General features: G+C 41.8%; 1 protein-coding gene across 1 annotated transcript in view; it reads right to left on the reverse strand.

The window, feature by feature from the left end:
- Positions 1–21,090, reverse strand: part of Mtfr1 (mitochondrial fission regulator 1) — a 34,421-nt gene that overhangs the window by 1,866 nt on the left and 11,465 nt on the right. The window contains 7 exon segments of the mRNA XM_032898613.1: positions 679–847; positions 1,668–1,854; positions 1,857–1,922; positions 3,398–3,630; positions 8,029–8,144; positions 11,341–11,439; positions 17,907–18,048. Coding sequence (XP_032754504.1) covers positions 679–847; positions 1,668–1,854; positions 1,857–1,922; positions 3,398–3,630; positions 8,029–8,144; positions 11,341–11,439; positions 17,907–17,972 — 936 coding nt within the window. The 5' untranslated portion in view covers positions 17,973–18,048.

The following is a 21,090-nucleotide window of genomic DNA, read 5'->3' on the forward strand; positions in this document are numbered from 1 at the left end:
TATCTTCATGCAAACAACAGCAGAAAGGAATTAGTACTGGAGTGGTCTACTCAGGCTCAGTGAGATGCGGCAAACACCTTATAAGCCCATGTCAGATCTCACTGGGAAACTCACCAAGCACCCCTAGGAGAAAATGAGCCTGTCTTATTTTGAGTAAATCTTTTAAAATCTGAATACAAACACTATACTTTATCATAATGAAAGTTTTATTAGACTGAATTTCATTTCATTATACTTAAATACAAAAATAAAACCCTGCAGGGAAAACTTAACATTGGAAAGTGTTAGGCAGTGAAACCCAGGGTTAGATTCTGCTTTTTTTACTTATATTTCTCTAAGTTTTTGAATTCCAAACAAGCAACTCAGTTTCACAGTGAGAAAAACAGAAATACAAACAAACATGTCATCTTTGCTGGTCACAGTGGAACATCTACTTTAATCCCAGCATGGGTGGTAGAGGTAGCGAGATCAAGATTTAAGCCAGCCTTGTTACATTTCAAGTTTAAGTCCACTCTGGACTTTGTTGAGTCCCTGTTTCAAACAAAAGATTGATGATCCTTCCCCACCCAGCTAGTACAGTCTCCAAATAGGTACAGAATAGCCAGCCCCTAAGTGTCCAGAAGGAGACACAAGGCAGTGGCTTACACATGAATCTCCACCTAACATGCTACTACTCACCAGGGCTGGCTCTGAGGTTGTGTCTGACTCTGGCTTTGGAATTCCTCTTTCAGCTTCTCCTTGGCTATTGTGTCGATGCCGATATGCAAACTTCTTTTTCAGAGCCTCTGCTATGAGGGCAGCAGGGTCAGTAATATCCACTGGCCTAGGTTTTTCATCTTTCTCTGACCTTTGAGAAAGAAGCAGAAACCAAGGTCAATATGTGGGTGTCCTTCAGAGGTTCTATGTGGACAACAAATGGTGACCAAGCCACTGAGAGTAGCAGGAGGGCTACTTGGACATCAGAGCTCAACATGAGAGTGCACAGTCAGATAAAGGGCCACTTAGGACAAGTCAGGGCTCCATCTTTCCAGAAGTATCCAGTGCCTCCAGGAGAGGATGCATGCATCCCATGCCTTTACTGACTGGAGTGAGAACTCACAATGAAGAGTCTACTTGTGGGCCAGTAAGAAGGCTTAGCAAGTTCACTGCCTGCCACCAAGACTGATGACCTCAGTTCAACCCCAGGATTCACATCGAAGGCAAGAATGAAGTCAGAAGAAGTCGGCTTCTGGCCTCGCCACATACATACTGAACCTTTTCTTAAAACAGGAAACCTTTTTAAGAAATGAGTTGGGCATTGGAGGTGCATGCATTTAATCCCAGCACTCTGGAGGCAGAGGCAGGTGGATCTCTGACTGTGAGGCAAGTCTGGTCTACAGAGTGAGTTCCAGGACAGGCAGGGCTACACAGAGAAACTCTGTCTGGAAAAAACAAAATAAAGGAAAACAAATGAGTCCACACAAGAGGATGATACTTGGTGGAACTGGGAAGCTTGCCCAAAGCATAGCCGTTCCCTGCCCTTAGCTATTCTGTGTGGAAGAGCTGTCAGAGCTGCAGACCTTTCTAAAAGGGAAAATGGTTTTGCACTCATGCTATAAACCTGAGACTCCTAGTACTCAGGCTCTACCAGACCAAGCTGGGAGCAAGAACCAGGGAGAGGGCCTCACCTCTTGACTGGCCGTAGCTTCACACTGTTCATGTCTTTAAGGATCTCTAGCATATTTGGCATGTCAAGCTTCTTTGGGTGGCCCTTAGCCAGAGTCTTTCCAGCACTGAGTCTTTGCTCTCTTCGTTCTTTAATCAGATCAAGAGCAGATGTACTTGGGTAGAGCACCAATGGTGGGGGAGGGAGGAGGAGGAGGAAGGTGGCGGCGGCGGCGGTGGTGGTGCTACAGTAACAGGTGTGGAAGAATGTAAGCAACCTATAGAAGAAACAAAAAAGTTAATCTTTCTGGTAAGAGGCAAGAAAACATCACTTTCTAAAGGCAAAAGTATGTGACAAACTTCTGTATTCCTAAAAGAATTCCCTAAAAAGATTCCTTAAAAAGAATCTATAAGGAAAATGCAATGCAATTCAATTACTAAGAAATGTCTGAATCTGAATCACCCCATGGAAAAGTCCCATCCAAATGAATACAGATGGTTTTAAGAGTTTAGACACACCTGTTTGTGGAGAGCTCCACAATCACTCTTAGCAGAAATATAAAGCAGTCTATACTTACACACATCTGTCCTCAATACACACTACTGGACACAGCATTATCACAAGGATCACGAAAACTTGCATCATAGTAGCTGTTTACATGCCTATAATCCCAGCACTTGGGAGACCGAAAAAGACCAAATGCAAGGCCAACTTGATCTACACAATGAATTCCAGAGATATAGAGAAAAACCTTGTCCCACAAAACAGTGTCACACTTAATTTTCAAACAAAAAAAATTAAGTGTCAAAGAAATAAAATAACTAAAATTTACTTTTTTTGCCTAACTCTAAGTTGGCTGTCTCTGCTGCAGAACTATACAAATGAGAGCTTGGGGAAACAGTAACATCACAAAAGTTTTACTGGGAGTATTCAGACCATAAGACATCTCAACAAAAGACAAAGTTATCCCCTACTTATGGTAGTTTCCCTAGTCTACCAGCAGAGGGAAGTAAAGTTAACAGAAGAAAAAGCCAGAACCTGATAGGCAAAAATCTATGCAAATCACTGAGACCACCCCTTACCCTCAGTGCCCAGTGCCCAACGCACCATAAGCAACATGATTCAGACACTGGGCACTACGTGTCTCCCCAGGACTGTAAACTAACAGGAAAAACAACTACTTTCCAATAGACTAGCAGGCTAGGATTTCAAGGCCATAGTTTCTTCTCTATGGGAAAAAAGTGTGCCACACCAATTAAACCAACAGGATTAGATGAAAGAAAAGCACCATTAGGTACCTACTGTACACATTTGCAATTATTTACTTTCCATATGTAATGGCACAGGGACTTGGTAACGCAGGTACTGTTTGTTATACCCAATTTAGAGCAGGAAAGGAAGGTGGAATATCAGATGTTTACCTCAGGCTGTGCAGGTGTAAACAGCATTTCTAACAAGTCCCATCCAGTAACAGTTCCTTTCCTCCGACAGAAAGCCACAGTGTCCTCATGTCTAAGAGGGGTGGTTATCAGATGGAGGAGGCTAAGGTTCCCAAAAAGCAGCATTCACAATAGCCCACTTCAAATGCAGGCTTTCAGAGTTTGCCAAGCAGATTTTACCCTACTCTTCTCAAACCTAAAGTCACACCCGCGCCATCAGGTTTTGCGCTGTCTTATACAAGACTGGAGAAGACTAACCTGGCACTGTCCTTACCATTGGCCAGTCACAATAAGCCAAGTCGGGGACACATACCTGCACCTGGACTCTGTTGCTCCTGCAGGGTCACAATCTTGGCAATCTGAGCTCTAAGGGCGGCAAGCTCATTCTCAAGGGCAGAGATCTTCTGCAAGGCCTCCTCGCTGGCTAGTGTCGTCTTTGGAGAAGGCTTGTCTTGAGACGAGTTTGGGAAGGAAATGTGCCTGCGTGGGGGCTTCTCAAAGCAAGGAGGGTTGTTCTCAAGAGGAGGCTTGGACCTGACTCCTGTCCTGCAAGGAAAACATAAAGGTGGCCATCACAAGACTGTCAAGGAGCCCTGAGTAGATACCTACACAGTGCTCGTCAGGATGCTCCAGCTATGTGCCAGCACTGTCCCACTCCATTACAGTCTACGGAGCCTACTGCGCCTCCACCACTGTCAAGAGGCATCACAGGAGCCCAGAGAGGCTGCTGCTTGTTTTTGGGTTTTTTGTCTTTACCTAAAAAATTTCATCTTCCAAATGGCAATCAAGTGATAACCAATGGAAAGATCAAACCAAGAATGTATAAGCCCTTCTTTAGGGTCCTGGCTTTGCCTTCTAGTACTAGCATTTCCCTTATTTGACTAAACACATCAAAGAAGAACTATGGGAACAATATAATCCAACCACATCCCAGAAAGGAAAGGGGTATCATTAATGTCATTTCTCTCTTATACACACGCTATGAAAGTCTCAACACTGGAAACACTGGTCCCTGAATTCTGACATGCCAGTCACTGGGAACACTTCAAAACTGGAAGAATTCTTCGTGAGTACCGGAAGCAATCATAATTCCTGGTATGAAGATCACTAATTCAAAGTAGGCTGGACTACACAGTAAGTTGGAAGCTGACGTGTGCTACTGTGGAGAGCAGAAACAGCTGCACTGTGCCTGGATTAAGGACTTTGGTTTTCAGTTTCTTTTGCCACTTAGGGACAGGTGGCTGACCAGGTTAATAAAGCTTCAGGCAGTGTAGTTAGCAACTGAGGACAGTTAGGCCACAGCCGCCTTCTGTGTGCGAATGAGGCCAGTGCAGTGTGCTGTGGAATCTGAGGGAGAGCAGGTAATGAGGCAGCCCACAGTGAGGACACTCAGGCTGGGTATCAGTCCAGTCCAGCTATGCTTACACGTTTCTGAGAAAATAAAGGATTGGCAGAAAAGTGGACATCCACATTTTAATCACTGTCTTCATAGCTTCTCTGTCACATGCAGTCAGACTTTTTTGTTTCTGTTTTTGAGGAATGGTTTCACTCACTCTGCAACCCTGGCTTCTTTAAAACTCTCTAAGCAGGCAGCCCAGTTTTTTAACTCCCAAGCCAAGTTCTGCGATTACATGAAGTACCACTAAACTGTTGCAGCCAACCAAATGGTATTAATCACAGGTCTTAACCAAGCCCTTTAACAATTTAACTTTCACTCAACTTGACCCTGGTGTTCTCTTTTTGCTTGAGTCAGTATAAATGACTTGGCTGTTGACTAGGGAACTAAATCCAGGTGTTTTGTTCAAACCTCTTTATACTTTGAGTTGTTAGAATGTTTGCAAGTTGCCTTTTCACCTGTAAGATTGGAAGTGGAAAAACTTCAAGAATAAATGTTGTGGGTTGCCCTGGTGCTATTTGTATTCTGACATTAATTCTGCTTCCTCAAGAGGGGCTGCCCGCATGAGCAGTCAATCACACATATTCAGATGATCTCATGTAAACCACCTCCCAATTCTAACTGGGGGGAAAGGTGGGATGAAAGGTTTTTGAAGAGTGAGGGAGGAGAAGGAAGAAAGAGGACAGAAGAGGAGGAGGAAACCATGATGGAGCAGAACCACATGGACAAGAGAAGCTGCAAGGGATACCATAGCTGGGGAATAAGTTAGTACAGTGTTAGATCTGCCCAGTCTAGGCATGTAAGTTATAATTATAATAACTGGATTGTATGTTTTTATACAGGTTTACTAGGGTTGGAAAAACCAGCAATAAATAAATAGCTGTTCTTCCCCAGTCCTCAGCACACCTAACATCATAACAGTACCTTTTTAAATTTGGAATATGTGTAGGTTAGGGAAGTGTTTGGATTCTGAAGCCTCAATTACTGTTTCCATCTCTACCCTAATACCAAGGAAACCAGATGAGGAAATTTATTTAAAAGGTTGAATGAAAAATAAATTCACAAGAACTTCCAAAAGGTTAGACATGGTAAAACATGCCTCCATCCCAGAACTTGAAGCAATAGGATCATGATTAGAAGGCTAGCCTCGACTACACAGAGAAAGCTCACCTGAGGGCTGGGGATATAATGTAGTCCAGTCAGTGAAGTGACGGTTTAGCATGTACCAAGCACTTGCTTCAAACCAATACTGCATAAAACTGGGTACAGAAGGACATAATGCCTATAACCCCAGGATTCTGGGGTACAGGGTGGAGGGATAGGAGTTCAACATTATCCTTCATTACACAGTAAGTTCAAGAGCAAACTGGTCCACATGAGGCCCTGTCTCAAAAGCCAGGAGGTCAGGAGGTAATTTAGTTGACGCCATGTGGACCTAAGTGAAACCCTGGAACCAACCACGTGAAAAGCTAGGTACAGATGTACACGCCTGTTCAGTACTGTGGAGGCAGAGAAAGGTGGGTCACTGGGCTCGCTCACCAGGCAGCCTCGTCTGATTTGCAAGTCTCAGTGCAAAGAGACTTTGTCACAAAACTCGATGGAAAGCACTAGAAGAATACCTGAGCCTGACCTCTAGCCTCTACATGTTTGCATATGTGGATACATGTCCACAAACATGAATAAGCACTCACTACAAAGCACATACACACACAAAATAAGGCTTACATTTCTACAGGCCTACAGATGAATACCATCCTTTCACTTTCCGCTGAAATCTTAACAAATATAAAAACAACAAAAAAGAGGGCTGGAGAGATGGCTCAGCAGTTAAGAGTACTGCACTGACTGCTCTCCCAGAGGTCCTAAGTTCAATTCCCAGCAACCATATGGTGGTTCACAACCATCTGTAGTGGGATCTGATGCCCTCTTCTGGTGTGTCTGAAGAGAGCAACAGTGTACTCATATAAATAAATAAATAGATAGAATCTTTAAAAAAAAATAACAAAAAGTATCTAGAACAGATGTTCAAAAAAGCAGAAAACAGCTAACTGTGATATGTTTCTTTAAAATTTCACCATACCAACTCTGTCTGCTAGTAAGATTACTTTTTGTTTTGCCTGCTTCACTTGGCCCGCAGATACTCTATGGTAAAAGAGCACAGACTCCTGAGTAAAGTACTGGAATTCCTAACTTTATTAATGTGCTGGTTTTTATGTCAACTTGATGCAGTGGGAGTCATCTGAGAGGAGGGAACATAATCGAGAAAACACCTCCAGCACAGTGTCTCAACCTTTCAAATGCTGCGACCCTTTAATACAGTTCCTCGTGTTTTGGTGACCATCAACCATAAAATTATTTTCGTTGCTAAATCATAATTTTGTTACTGTCATGAATTATAATGTAAATCTCTGTGTTTTCCAATGGTATTAGACAATCCCTGTTGAAAGAGTCCTTTAATCTTCAAAAGGGTCTTGAGACCCTTTTGAGAACTGGTACCCCAGAAGATCAGGCTGTAAGCAGACAGGCTTAAAGAGCATGTTCTTAGTAACTGAGATTGACTAGGGAGGGCCCAGCCTATTGTGGGTGGTGCTATACCTAGGCTGGTGGTCCTAGGCTCTACAAGAAAGCAAACCACACAGTAAGCCATTAAGCAGCACTCTCCATGGCCTCTGTCTGCATCAGCTCCTGCTTCCAGGTTCCTGCCCTGCTTGAGTTCCTGTCCTGACTTCCTTTGGTGATGAACAGCAATGTGAACCCTTCCTCCCCAACTTGCTTTGGGTTCATAGTGTTTCATGACAGCGATAGTAACCTTGACTAAGAAAGATGATTATCATTCTTCCTTGATATAAAGTTTTGGCTTTATTATGAAACTTTTAAACGAGTTCTCCACTCTGAGGAACGGCCTTCCCATCTGCACATCCCTGGCTGGCCCTCAGGACTCAGCCCTAGAATGCACTTCTCCAGAATCCTGGCTCACGTCCCTCACCACGCAGGGCCTTTCTCCAGCTGTGTCAGTACCGCTGACGTCCCCAGGACCTCCAGTACAGCGTGTCTAAACCTGAAGGCAGTAGGCATCTGATAGCTGGTGCCCACGGTGAAGAGCATGTGCTGAGTGACTTTCTAAGACTGATTACGCAGTAAATATTCTGTGTAGGCTTTCAAATGAATGGACATCTCTAACACTCAATGTTCATCATGTGACCGACTCATCGCGATATAATTTTTAAAGAAACATTCTCCGAATATACAAATTCTCTCTATCTGATAGACTCCTGTACTCCAGTGAAACTAGTATTTACTAACCTATCTCTGACAGTTCTTTCTGGCCACTTACACTAGAGTATAACCTGAATGGCAAGGAATTCTGTGGTTCAAAAGGACTTAGGCCAAACATTCCTTGGAACTTTACAAATGTTAGTTGATTTTGAAAACCCAAAGGAAAGAAAGGAGCAGGGCAAGCTGCCATCAAATCAGGTTCACACAGTATTCCAATGCATGCTTGAAAACAGCAGACCCTGCATCTCGGCCCCATAGCCTTCCAGACTAACCTGAGTCTTGTTGAGCATTCTCCTTCTTCGGAGGCTACCCATCCAACATCAGCAAAAGATGCCACCACATCCTCTCCTGGGTGCGTGGGACTCCATTCTGTTGCATGGCTGGTAAGCTGGAAGTTACAAAGAGAGAAAGTCCTTTATCTGTAAAATTTAACATAAAATTAAAATCCAAAGAGATCCCCTCAGGCTGGTGCTAACACTTCATGGGTGCTCTAGTAGCTCTATGGCAGGCCTCCATATGCTACTGAGCTGCAATTCACAACCTCAGGATTTTAACTTAACATTGCCCAATTTCTACACCATAATTCTTTTACTTTACTCCTCTAAAAGAGTAAGAAAAAGTTAAATTCTAAGTATTAAAAACCACTGATTTGGGGCTAGAAATGTAGCTTAGTGATAGGATACTCGGCTAGCATGTTTAAGGTACTGTGCTCTCTAACACCCAAAACATACAAACAAAAATACTACTTTTTCCTGAAATAAATGTGGAGGACACAAAGTCAACAAAGTCACCACTCACTGTGGGAAAGGACTATCAGACCCTAGTAATGCTGCTGGTTAATACTGTCAAGTCCCACCGCAGTGAACGACTATAATAACTAGTGATGGTGGTGGGTAATACGCCAAACCTGACTGCGGTAAATGACTCTGTAACTAGTGATGTTGGTAGCTGATACACTTGAGGTAATGACTGGATGCTCCAGTGACAGTGATGGTGTGTATTCTTGATGGTGCATATTCTTATCAACCTGTCTGCATTTAAGATCACCCAGAACACTCAGGAGGCAGACCTCAATGAATTCAAGGCCAACCTGGTGTACAAAGTCAATTTCAAGGAATATACAGTATGATCCTGTCTTAAACAAAAACCAGAAGACATACTTCTTGGTCTGAGGAGGGAAAACCTAACCTAACCATAAGAAGGAAGCTGATTGAGTCCCCAGCAAGTTTTTCTCTGCTTTCTGATTGCAGATGATGGGCCAGTCACCTCCCACCACACCTTCCCCAGCAGGATGGACTGCTCCCTTTAACTGTGTACAAAAATATACCTTTGCTTCCTTAAGTTACTTGTTTAGGTATTTGGCCACAGCAATGAAGAAAGCAACTTGTTGTGTTATACTGTATGCATGTCATTACGATATGATAAGGCTGAAAGAACTTTTTAAATGCCTTCAATCTCGACTTTTACTTGAATCTTAAATAGCTAAGTATTAACGTTTTAACACTATTAAAAACACTAGAAGGTGTTATTTTAATCTTATCTAAATATTAACTACGCTGCAGAACTATACCAGGTATATGAACATGTGACACTACAAGACCAATGAGGTGAGAATGGCAACACTGAGGTCAAGCTCTGTCTCCATCCACACAAGCTGTCCCCCCCACTTAAGCCTAATGCAATAAGAGACAATGGAGACCAGAACCCAAGGGACTTTCGAAAAGGCCAGTTCGCCTCCTACTTAAGTAGGACGTTCCCTGGGCATTGTAGGCAGGGACTGGGAAAGGCAGGCACCAGGACAACGCGAGCAAAGTACAAGTCAAGGTGATGGGCACACTGGCAAAGGGAGCAGGGCCAAGTTCTTCAAGCATGATTGAGACATCACTGCCATGGGCATTCATGGACGGCCATGAGCATGCACGGCTGAGACAAGATGTCTGAAAACAAAGGACTTACTGTTAATTTGTAGGAGGTCCTGTCCTGTTAAAGCTACTGTTAGCAGAAAAGATTAGAGTGAAAACACAGAAAATGGAGAATAGGCACTATAATTTAAAGTCCTTGAGAAATTAAAAAACAGTAACCCAAAACTCAGTAATGTATTAGAATCTTACCACAGCACTCCTGACTAATTTATAGTAAGTATTCTGAGCAACTACCCTAAGAAAACGACTTTAACCAGTCACCTCTAGATTACTGGTAATACCTAGCATGACTTAAATACTGAAATCTGTGTGTGCTCCATATACATGTGTCGTGTGTGTGTGTGTGTGTGTGTGTGTGTGTGTGTGTGTGTCCCAGCCAGACATAAACTTCAAGTTTATTTGTTAAGGAAAAACAGGCTATTTGCTTTCAGTGGGCATTTTGCTTCCAGATGTGTGGGTTCCTATAGCGGAAATGTAACTCATTACTCGAGTAGTTACATAACTAATCCAATTCTAAAACCACTCCTGAAAATTCAAAAAAAAAAGAAAATGAAAAAAAAAAGAAAAAAAAAAAAGGTCTGGAACAAAATTACCACAAAGAATTGTCAAGATTGAATTACCCAGGAGCCTGTGAGTTGCAGAAGGTTGAATTCACAGTACTAACCGCCCTGCCATCAACTCCTATCCAGGTTATCATAAATTATGTTAGTATTTGTGATAATGGGCATGTATATGTTCTTAAATTGAAGACATAAAAATGCACACTTGTATTACAGGGTTTTGATTTCCTTTTTTGTTATAGAAAAAATATATCATTCATTATGTAGCCAGAGCTAGCCTGAAACTCCCGATCCTGTCTCAGCCTCTAAGGTGCTGGGATACAGGGTATATATTCCCAGCTCTTCCTGTTTTCATTTCATACAACTTACAAATTCAGAAAACAAAAACTCCGAAGTTCTTTACCTAGCCTTTCACAGAGATGAACTGACAGGATTGCTGCCAGGAATAAATTCTTATACTTTTTTACAATTATTTAATTACTTGTTTAGTGTGTGTGTGTGTGTGTGTGTGTGAGTATCTGTGTGAGTGTCTGTGTGAGTATCTGTGTGTCACTGTGAGTGTGTGCAAATCGGAGAACAACGTAAAAGAGTCACTTTTCTCCTTTCACCATGTGGGTTCCAGGGATCAAACTCCTCATGCTTTGCATCTTGCTCTCCCCAAGTAACATTTTTAAGTGCAAAGGGTACAGCTAAATGTTAGAATATTTGCCTAGTACATCTAAGGCCCTCAGGTCAACCACCACAAAACAAAAACAATAACAAACAAGGACTTCTTTAGGATCAGAATAGCTAAAGGAGGCATGACATTAAATAACTACCCAAACGCCAAACTGGTTCAAGGTCACCTGGGAATTAACAACTGTCTTATCACAGGCTTCCCAAGCTTCCCCTAGGCATTTTCAGGGAGGATAAATATTGAGGATCTGGAATAATCACTTCAGAGCAACTAAAATTAGAAAGACCTTGACTTAATCCTCTCTATTTCAGTGTTATTAACAGGAGAAAGCCTCAAAAACAATTGAGTATTTCCAAACACCCTGTGCCTATTCACATTTCTAAGGCACATATAACCATGAAAATATATAAAACACAAACCCAATACCTGAAATTGAACTCTTGGACACTGAATCAGAGATAAGTTGGTACCAATTTTCCTTACAATACTTCGAGATGAACCATATGGTTTTCCAGACCACAGAACCTAAAGAAACAGGAAAAAACCAAATGATTACAAATTCCTCAAATCAATAGTGCAATAATCCATGGGCCTACTGAGTGAATACTAACACAATGATCACAGTTTCAGAATGTTTTAAGTGTTCTAGGAAATAAGCTAGTATTCCTCAATAAGCTAGTATTCCTCAATTCAGAAATGAATGGATAATCAGTATTACAGAAAAAAAAAAACCCTTCACATAAGATATTATGTAAAAACATAGACTAGTATCAACATATTTTTATTGTGTTTGTATACACACACGTGCACACGCCGGCTGACTTACATATAAATGTCAGAGAACACCTCTGTGGAGTCTATTCTCTCTTGCCACATTCCCTGAGTTCTGGGGATCAAACTCAGGTTGCCTGCCTTGTACAGCAAGCCATCTTAGCAGTACCAATATCCTCTAGTAATCTTAAAATAATACTGTACTGGGGAGTACAAACTATTTTCTTACAATTCTACAGAAGAAATGGTCTGAACTTTCTACCCTACTTTCAGTTTTAGAATTTAAAAAAAAAAAAAAAACACAAGAATTTGGAGATGTGAGTCACTTCGGCTATGGTGATTTTTCAAATTAAATACAAATCTGTATGAAGCCCGAGGAGTGGTTTTGTGTCTTGAATATTATTTTTTTACTACACAAAGGCAACTGGGCCAGCATCTGTGGGATAAATCCAGCCCCACTTGAAGGGCCTTGTCTTTAAATCTTATAAAATGCTATGTGCTTTAGTAGTTGCCACACTGAGCACTGCCCACGCCAGGTGACATAATACACAGTGCACTGGATGATTCCTAAAGCTTGCCGTACAACCCAGGTCATGGACGTCACTTACTAGAGATTTCAGCTGGACTATCACCCTTCTAACACGGAAAAATCTATCCATGTTGAAAGCCTAGACAGGTAAAGAGCAGTTTTTAAAGAAAAGAAATAATTCAAAATGTCATATTCAATTATCTCTTAATAGTAAATAAATACCAATCAGATAAAAATACACAGTTCCCTGAAATAGTCAGTCAAATTCTAAATTTAAGGAATGAAATTATGCTACTATATTAATGTAATTATGAATACTAATTGACCTAGTGGAAACTTTATGATCAACAGTTAGTTCCTATTTACTGTGTGGATGTAACACCAAAACCAGATCATATACCATCCTCAAAGCGTATACAGTATATGAAACACTCATAGAAATAGCTTTAAATTCTCAAAGTTTAGTAATTAAATCCAATTTAGAATACTACTATGTATGAGTCAGAGTGAGGTTTGTGGGGGAAAATATGATGCCCACCCCACCTCAGGCATTTGCCTTTTAAAAGTTTTCCTATCACCTATGGTCCTGATTTTACTAACTTTTATCTTTTATCTTTTTATCCTTTGTTGTTTTCCTTCTTACAAAGGAAAAAATCTTTGTAAGTAAATAAAATTGACAGCACAATTTGGAAATTTGAATCAGCAGACAGATTCAATATTAAAATGTAGATGAAGTTATGCAAATAATTTTTTTTTCAGAAATAGCCTTTATTGATGGAATTATAAGCTTGTTAAAAAGCATAACAAATGTCAGAAGTGGACTCTTATTAATAACACACACACACACACACAAACCCTTACACCCTCAATGCGGACGATAAGTACAATACAGATTCTCCCTTCTCTTACCAAACAGGACAGAAGAAGTTTATGCAAAGAATTTATAAGACAAAGTTACCCTAGTTTACAGAAAGTTATCAATAGCATCAACAATTATATAGAGGACCATCCGCAGTCTTCATTACGTGACAATGAGGAAGAATTTCCAAGAGAGAAATGGTTCTGGTGAGAACCAGAGCAACAAAAAGAATCACCAACCCAGGAAGAATACGGGAAAGTCACTATAGAACACAATCCTTAAGCTTTTTACCTTATACATTTTAATAGGTCTTGATCTTTTAAAATAAAACCCATGTCTTTCTCAATCTCCCATTTAGTCACAAGCCAAAGCTCCACTGTGATGTAGGAAAAGCGGAATGCTGTTTGTGCATCATAATGCAACAATTACCTTGTGTGAGGTGAGCCTCCACCTCTCTAGGAAACAAATTCCTGCCCAAGGAGGAAGACAGACCAGAAAGAAAACCATGGAAGGGACCTGCCCAGGTCAGGGCCCCTGCTTCTGCCAGCTCCCAGCAACCCTCACTAGCGAGTGGCTTCCCATCTGTTTAACATCAGCAGGAAAGAAGCCAGGTGCTTTCAGGAAGAGAAGTGGCCAGTGATTCAGCTTTTAATTATACGGAATAAGTAAACTGTTTAGGCCTTGCCTACAAAGTTAGAACAGACTGCTTTGTCATTACATTTTAAAGCACACACAGTAAACGAACATAATGCTGCTCTTCTGATCCTTGGGAACTAACTGCCCAGTACTTAGTATGAAAACAGTAATACGAAGCAAGGGACTATGTAATAATGACTGGAATATTTAGAAAGAAAAGTCACAGCCTCCATTAGATGGTAAGAAAGGAGAGGAAACAGCAGCTAATTTCCAGGAAGTCTGATGTGAGGCCCTGACACTTGATTCATTCTTTCTCTCCCTTTTAAATACAGCCCTCACAGTGGGGAGAAATTGTAAATGGCTCAGAAGAAACAGTGAACAGATGGCACTGAAAAGTCACAGCCTGTGCCCTGGGAGGCTGCGTGTCCGAGTGTACCTCCTACCCTGACTTGTGGCTGAAATGTGCTTCTCGGTATACTAGTTTGGAGAAGGGCAGACGCTAAAGAGAAACTGCCATCAAATTTTTCTCGGATGAAAGAGTAGGCAGAGAGAACTGTCATTACTAGAACATTTGATCTAATTAATAAGTCAGTTCAAGTCACGTCTGAGAGACACTGTGCACTGCTTATCTACAAAAACTGCTTATAAATAATCAACAATGGCTGTGTGTGTGTGTGTGTGTGTGTGTGTGTGTGTGTGTGTGTGTGTGTGTGTGTGAACGACAGTCCACAACATTTAGCAGCTGGGTTGGAAAGTGATGGCAGCACGGAAAAGACAAGAGAGAAGCAATGTGTTCTCTTTCGGGCCGTGAAACGCTATTGGAGAAGTGTTGACGCTGTTGGAAGCTGTCATCCGTCCCTGCTCAACACAGGAACCCACTGGAAACTATATATTATTTGAAAAAAAAATTTAGTCAAACAATAAGCTTATTCTAATATTTTCTTCAAACTATATGATATAGTTTCAGTCTGATATTCCTGAAATTATTTGTAAATTAACATGCGCATATAACATGGGGGGAATACAAACCATTAGTCACAGTTTTTAAGGAGATTCAATAAATACAAATTCCTAATTCCAAAGGAGCCAAGAAATAATTTAAAAACATGCTGGTATTCAGCCACCCAGATACTCACACCACATACAGTAGTAGAATCCCTAACCAGAGGAGGTTTCTTTCAGTTCTCCCAGCCACACCCTCGTTTATGCTCTTCCCCCACAAACTGCTAACAAAGGAATACTTGACGTGTATGAATACATTGCTAATACAATTCACATACTGCCTCTAACTTTTCAAATATAAACTGCTGGAACCAGTTCCAGTCATATTCAAATGACTGGTGGTTCACACTCTAATACCATCACTCTGGAGACTGAGACAGGGGGATCTTGAGTTCATGTCCAGCATGGACTAAATATAAGACTGTCTCAAAAAGTCTAAATATAAACACATATTTTGAAACTTTTCCTTCAGGACAACCATATAGGATAGAGAAAGAATTCAAATATCATGAAGATGTTGTAAATACAAACAGCTGTTGGAAGTGTAGCTACTGAAATAGCTCAGCCCATAAAGACTGTAGCTCAGCCTGTGACCTGAGTTCAATACCCAGAACCCACATTGTGGACGAAGAGAACCAACTCGTCGAATTTAAATTTTAACTTTTTTACATTTATTTGTGTGTGTGTCCATATATTCTAGCATGGGATAGGCTTGCAGGGATTGTAAGGAGACTTGCAAAACTTTCTTCCACTATGTGGGTTGCAGGGATGGAACTCTAGGTCATCAGGCTTGATACCTGCTAAGTCACTTTGCTGGCTAGGATCGGTCTTTTTCCTTTGTCCAATTAGGGCTGTCCTCCAATGTAAATGTACTTGTTGTGGTGTGTTAGCACATATGTACACACAAACACACACACAAATGTTAAAAAAAAAGTTGAGGGATTAGAAAGATGGTTCAGCAGTTAAAAGTACTAGCTATTCTTCCAGGGAACCTGGGTTTAATTCCCACCCCTCCCAGGGAGGCTCACAAACAATGGTCTCTAACTCTAGTTCCAGGGGACCTGGTACCCTTTTCTGGTCTCCTTGGCACCAAGCACAAAGTGATGCATGTGCAAGCACAAATATACAGGCAAAACATCCATACACATAAACAAAATATTGCCAAAAGAAAAAAAAAAAGTCGAGCCAGGCATTATGGCACACACCTTTTAATCCCAGTCAAGAGGTAGGTAGATCTCCATAAACTGTAGGCTAGCCTGGTCTACATAGTTCCAGAACATCGAGAGTTACAAGAGTTATAGAGTGAGGCACTGTTTAAAGAAAAAAAAAAAAAAAAGGAAAGCGAGGTGGAAGGCAGTGAAAAGAGATACAGCACAGCCTAGAGCAGCATGAAGCCTTGACTGGATCTGCCAATTTATTGTCTATAAACAAATCATTATCCCTTACACTTCTACTTTCTCACCTATAAAAGAGATATATTTCATCAACCTCTGAGTATTAAATGAGTTAAGGCATTCATAAGGGCTTCTTCCCTTTCTTTTAGAAGTACTAAAATATACTAAAAGGAGGAAGGACGGTGGACTCAAAGCTGGTCTCTGCCTTGGGTAACTGGACAAGGCAGCCAAGCTAGGAAGCTCAGTTTCTCCTCTGTAAGGAGTGGTCCGAATGTGAAAGCATTGGGCACTGCATACTGGCTTACTAAACTAACCGGGGATGGTGGTTACAGCATTGCTAATGTCACAGTAAAACACAGGGGTAAATGGAGTGTAATCCCCATTACTCAGGAAACTGAGGGACTACAGTTGCATGTTCAAAACCAAACTGAGCAAGTTTGTTAGTATCTTATAACACAGTTTCCTTTTGTTTTTTTTTAAAAGGGGATGGGAAGTTGCTGGTACAATGAGTCAACTGTTAAAGGGGCTTGCCCAAGATTGGCAACTTGAGTTTGATCCCTGAAACCCACATAAAATCGGAAGGAGAGAACTGATCCACAAAATTACCCTTTAACCTCTAACATGTGCTATAGTATGCATGAACATACATACATCATACACATATACACCATGTTTTTAAAAAGGGAGCTGGGAGCTGGAGATGTAGGTCAGAGGTAGAGCCATGCCTAGCATGTCCCAGGCCCTAGGTCCAGTGTCCAGTGTAGCAAATGAATGCACACACACAACAGACTCCAGCCAGAAAGATGGCTCAGCAGGGAAAATCCCTTGGTGCCAAGCTCAATGAGCTGAGTCCCATCCCTGGAATCTACATAGTAGAAGAACCAAGTCCTTCAAGCCTTTCTGATGCTTGAACACATGCACAATGAATATTTTAAAAAGTTGTTCATCTTTTTAAAATGAGGACGCAGATGAAGCAGGTAAAGGAGGCCAGTTTGGGCTTCTAGGACAATTTAAGACTACTATCAAGTTCACGTTCATGCCACATCCTTGAGAAAACACACAATGTTACCCACCTGATCCCAGTTTCACTGGATGTGTGTCTGTCCCTTTTTTATTCCCTTGATGTCCCTATCCAGACAGATACTGCCATCTAGTCCATGGTTAACCATACTGGCAAGTACTCTTGTTCCTAGTTTAGGGATGAAAATCTGAGTTTGAAACCAGCCTGGCCTATTTATTAACTTACAAGACAGCCTGGGACATACTGGGATCTTGAATATATTTTTAAAAATTTATAAAATCATAATCTCAAAAATAAATAAAATCATCAGGTGGTGGAGGCACACACCTTTAAAGCCAGCACTCAGGAGACAGAGGCGGTGGATCACTGGGTTCAAGGACAGCCTGGTCTACAGAGTGGGTTCCAGAACATTCAGAGAAACCCTGTCTCAAAAAAACAAAACATAAAAAAATAAGTAAAAGTCTATGGTATAGAATTATATAATAGGCTAAATTTCCTCTGTATTGTTACATTTTAGAACACTGTACTGGGAACAGACCCATTTCTGTGATTTAAACAATAATCAAATCACAGCATACAAACAATAAACGTAAATGTCAAAGGTTCTATCACTGGGGTTGGGGATTTAGCTCAGTGGTAGAGCGCTTGCCTAGCAAGTGCAAGGCCCTGGGTTCGGTCCCCAGCTCCGAAAAAAAGAAAAAAAAAAGGTTCTCTCATTTTCTCAGAAAAGCCTCAGGAATTCTAAATTTCTGGATTTTAGGATGGGCTGTGAACACTCACCGACTGCATGCTGACCCCAACTCGCTGAAACCACATCCTCATCAGGCACTTAATCCAGCCCAGCATGGAGATGGCTGAGTCTTCCCAACCTGCAGGTCAAGTACTTCAGGCATCCATAGCAGCACATGGTCCATAGAGCACACTGAAAATGCAAATACTGAGTGTAGTATAAACAATTTACATCTGAGTAGTAAGATGAGGTCATTTTTATTTAGAATCTCTGCTTACATGTCTCACAAAGTAAGCTTAAAATACAACACCTCAAAACTGAGAGAAAACAAAATTTACACATTTACGCATCTCAGCTTGTTTACACAGTAGCACTATAATCGCAGCACTCAGAAGTCAAAGGCAGGCAAAGGACCAGGCAGCCTGGTCCACACAGTTCCAGGATAGCCAGGGCTATTCTGTCTCACAAAATAAAAATAATTTATAAAAATAAAATATAATAACAACCAAGAACATAGGCGTGACATGTGAAACCATGCAGCATATCCAACACTAACCAGAACATACATGTCTTCATTACTTTATAAAAATGCCCATGACTAGACCTTAGATCAGATACATTGTAGTATCTCCTTGTTCTATGCAGGTTATATGAACAATTCTTCTTTGAGTCAAAAAGAATTTAAAAACAAATACTCAAAACTGTCAAAACAGAAATGAGTGTTTTTATAAAGCAGTCAGATGTGGCAAACCTCACATGTAAATCCCAGCATTTGGAGAAAAAGGCAGGAGAATCAGTTGTTCAAAGCCATCCTAAACTCCAAGAATCTTGTGGCAAAAACAACTTCATGAGTGTGGTAGCACTGAGGAGGCTGAGGCAGAGGATCAGCGTATGAGGCACAAGGCCTACATAAGAATATACCACCAGCAAATCAGACAAACAGCAGCATCCCACCACCATTTTCATAGATTAGTCACTCCTGCAATTCAACACTTCCGAGGCACAGGAAGAACTGAGAGCTGCCAGCCTAAACTACACAGCAGGACACCGGCTGCATATCTTTTCTTACTTCCAGTTTTTTGAGACAAGGTTTCTCTGTGTAGCCCTGGCTGTCCTGAAACTCTCTCTGTAGGCCAGCTGGCCTTGAACTCCCAGATCTATCCCTACTCCCCATCCTCTACCTCCTCCATGCCCCCCACTTCCCCACTTTTCTTTCAACACAAGGTCTGCCCTTGGCCTGGAACTTGCCTGAGCAGGGTATACTTGGCTGGTTAGCAAGCCCCAGGGATCTGCCTATCCCTCCTCCCAGTGCTTGGATAACAAGCATTCATTATGCACAGTTCAGTTGGGTTCTGGGGATTAAATTCCGGTCCCCGTGTTTACCAACTGACCTAGGCAGCCTGAGTTGTTTTTTGTTTTGTTGCTTGCATTTTTTTCAGACAGGATCTATTGGAATCCAAGCTAGTTTTAACTCACTGCATAAAGTGACTTTGTATTTCTGATCCTGCCTCTGCTTCTTGAGTTCAGTTTATAAGTATGTGCCACCAAACCTAGCCAGATTTCTTTATTTTTAATACTACATTGGTCAGGGTTCTCAAGAAAATCAGAATCAATAAGATGTACCAGGATATAAAGAATTTTATGAAATACTGATTCATTCAACTATAGAAACTGTCATGCCAAATCAAAATGGGCAGTGTAATGGTTAATGACCTCCACTGTGCTCTAAGGAGCATCCCAACTCCACATCTTCATCACTCACTCACCATGGAGTTTCTCTAGGCCATGCTCATTTCTAATGGAAAACTGGCTAGCCACTGGAATACTGCTGTTTCTTCAGACTTCTCTAAAACAGTTCCGCTCACTATTACTTTAAATGCGTCAATGTTGCTTCCTGCCAATTTCTCCCTTAAAACAAAACAAACCCCTCAAACAGATTATATGGCAAAAGAATGGCCCCTCGGCTTTCTTCTTTTTTTTTTTTTTAATTTTTATGCTCTGTATGCAAGTCTGCCAGATGCATGTGAGAGCCTGAAGACCTGAGGACAGCACCAAACCCCCTGGGGCTGTATTTGTAAAGAGGAGTTTTTCAGCCTCCTAACATGGGTGCAGGAAAACTGAACTCAGTCCTCTGGAAAGCAGCAAGTGTACCTCCCAGCTGAGCTCTTTCCAACTCTGGCTCTGAACCTGTGATTCCTGACCCACACTCTTGGTCACTTAGGACATGCAAGCCAGTGCTGCGTGCGGTTCGGCTTGACTTTCACTAAGTCTTCACTCCACGCCCTTCCCTAAAAGTAATTCTGCACACTTGACTGTCAATGATGGTGCTGCCAAATGCTTGAAAGAGTCTGACTCTCACACAGATGCTGCCATTCTCAGAAAGACCTCAACAGGTCGGACAAGCACAAGGCACATGCTTGTCATCCCTAAATCCATAGGAGGGCAAAGATCAGTCAAGCCCCCCCGCCCCTCCGCCCTCCCCCCGCACCCCCCAGCAGAACGGTGAGTGTGAGTTCTGCCTAGGCTACATGAGACAAAAAGGGCAAAACTAGAGGGAAGAGGATATGGCTGATAGGAGGTGTCAGCAGAGCTCCAGGGCCCCTGGACACCGTTCTACTTCTTGGCACAGATACTCGTGCGCTGACTTTGTAAAAACTCACCAAGATGTTTATAAACTTTTCTGGAGTGTACGTTATACTTCAAGTAAACTTCTTAAAATATAGCCTTGTTTTGTTGGTTGTTTGAGGCAGGGTCTGTAGGGGAGGTTGGACAGGAATCAGTACAGGACACACCTAGACACCAACTTTACCATGGAGGGGCAATTAGGAGGAGGATGCCTCTGAATCAGGCAAAGGCAGACAGTGAGCAGCAGTGACAAGTGTTTCGGCAGGAGTGGTTTTTAAGGGGGAAAACGGGATAGGTAGTCTGTGTTAGGGTGAGTTATTAAGTCTTGATTGGACAGATTAGCCAAATAATAACATTGGTGTTTTGTCTCAGGAAAGTCAGTGGCCAAAAGATGGAATAGACCTTGGGGGCTAGCTTTAGACGTGCAATCTAACAGGAGAAGGAAAGGGGGAAAGGGCAAAACCTATCACCATGTTTGTCCTGATTGGGCCTGCAAGAGCAGGCTTCATTGTCTCTCTACGAAGCCATAGATGATGGCCTGGAACCCAGTATGGAGAAACTCAGTATGTAGACCTGGCTGGTTCAACTCAGACATCTACCTGCCTCAGC

This window comes from Rattus rattus, chromosome 3, assembly GCF_011064425.1.
Source record: "Rattus rattus isolate New Zealand chromosome 3, Rrattus_CSIRO_v1, whole genome shotgun sequence".
NCBI lineage: Eukaryota > Metazoa > Chordata > Mammalia > Rodentia > Muridae > Rattus > Rattus rattus.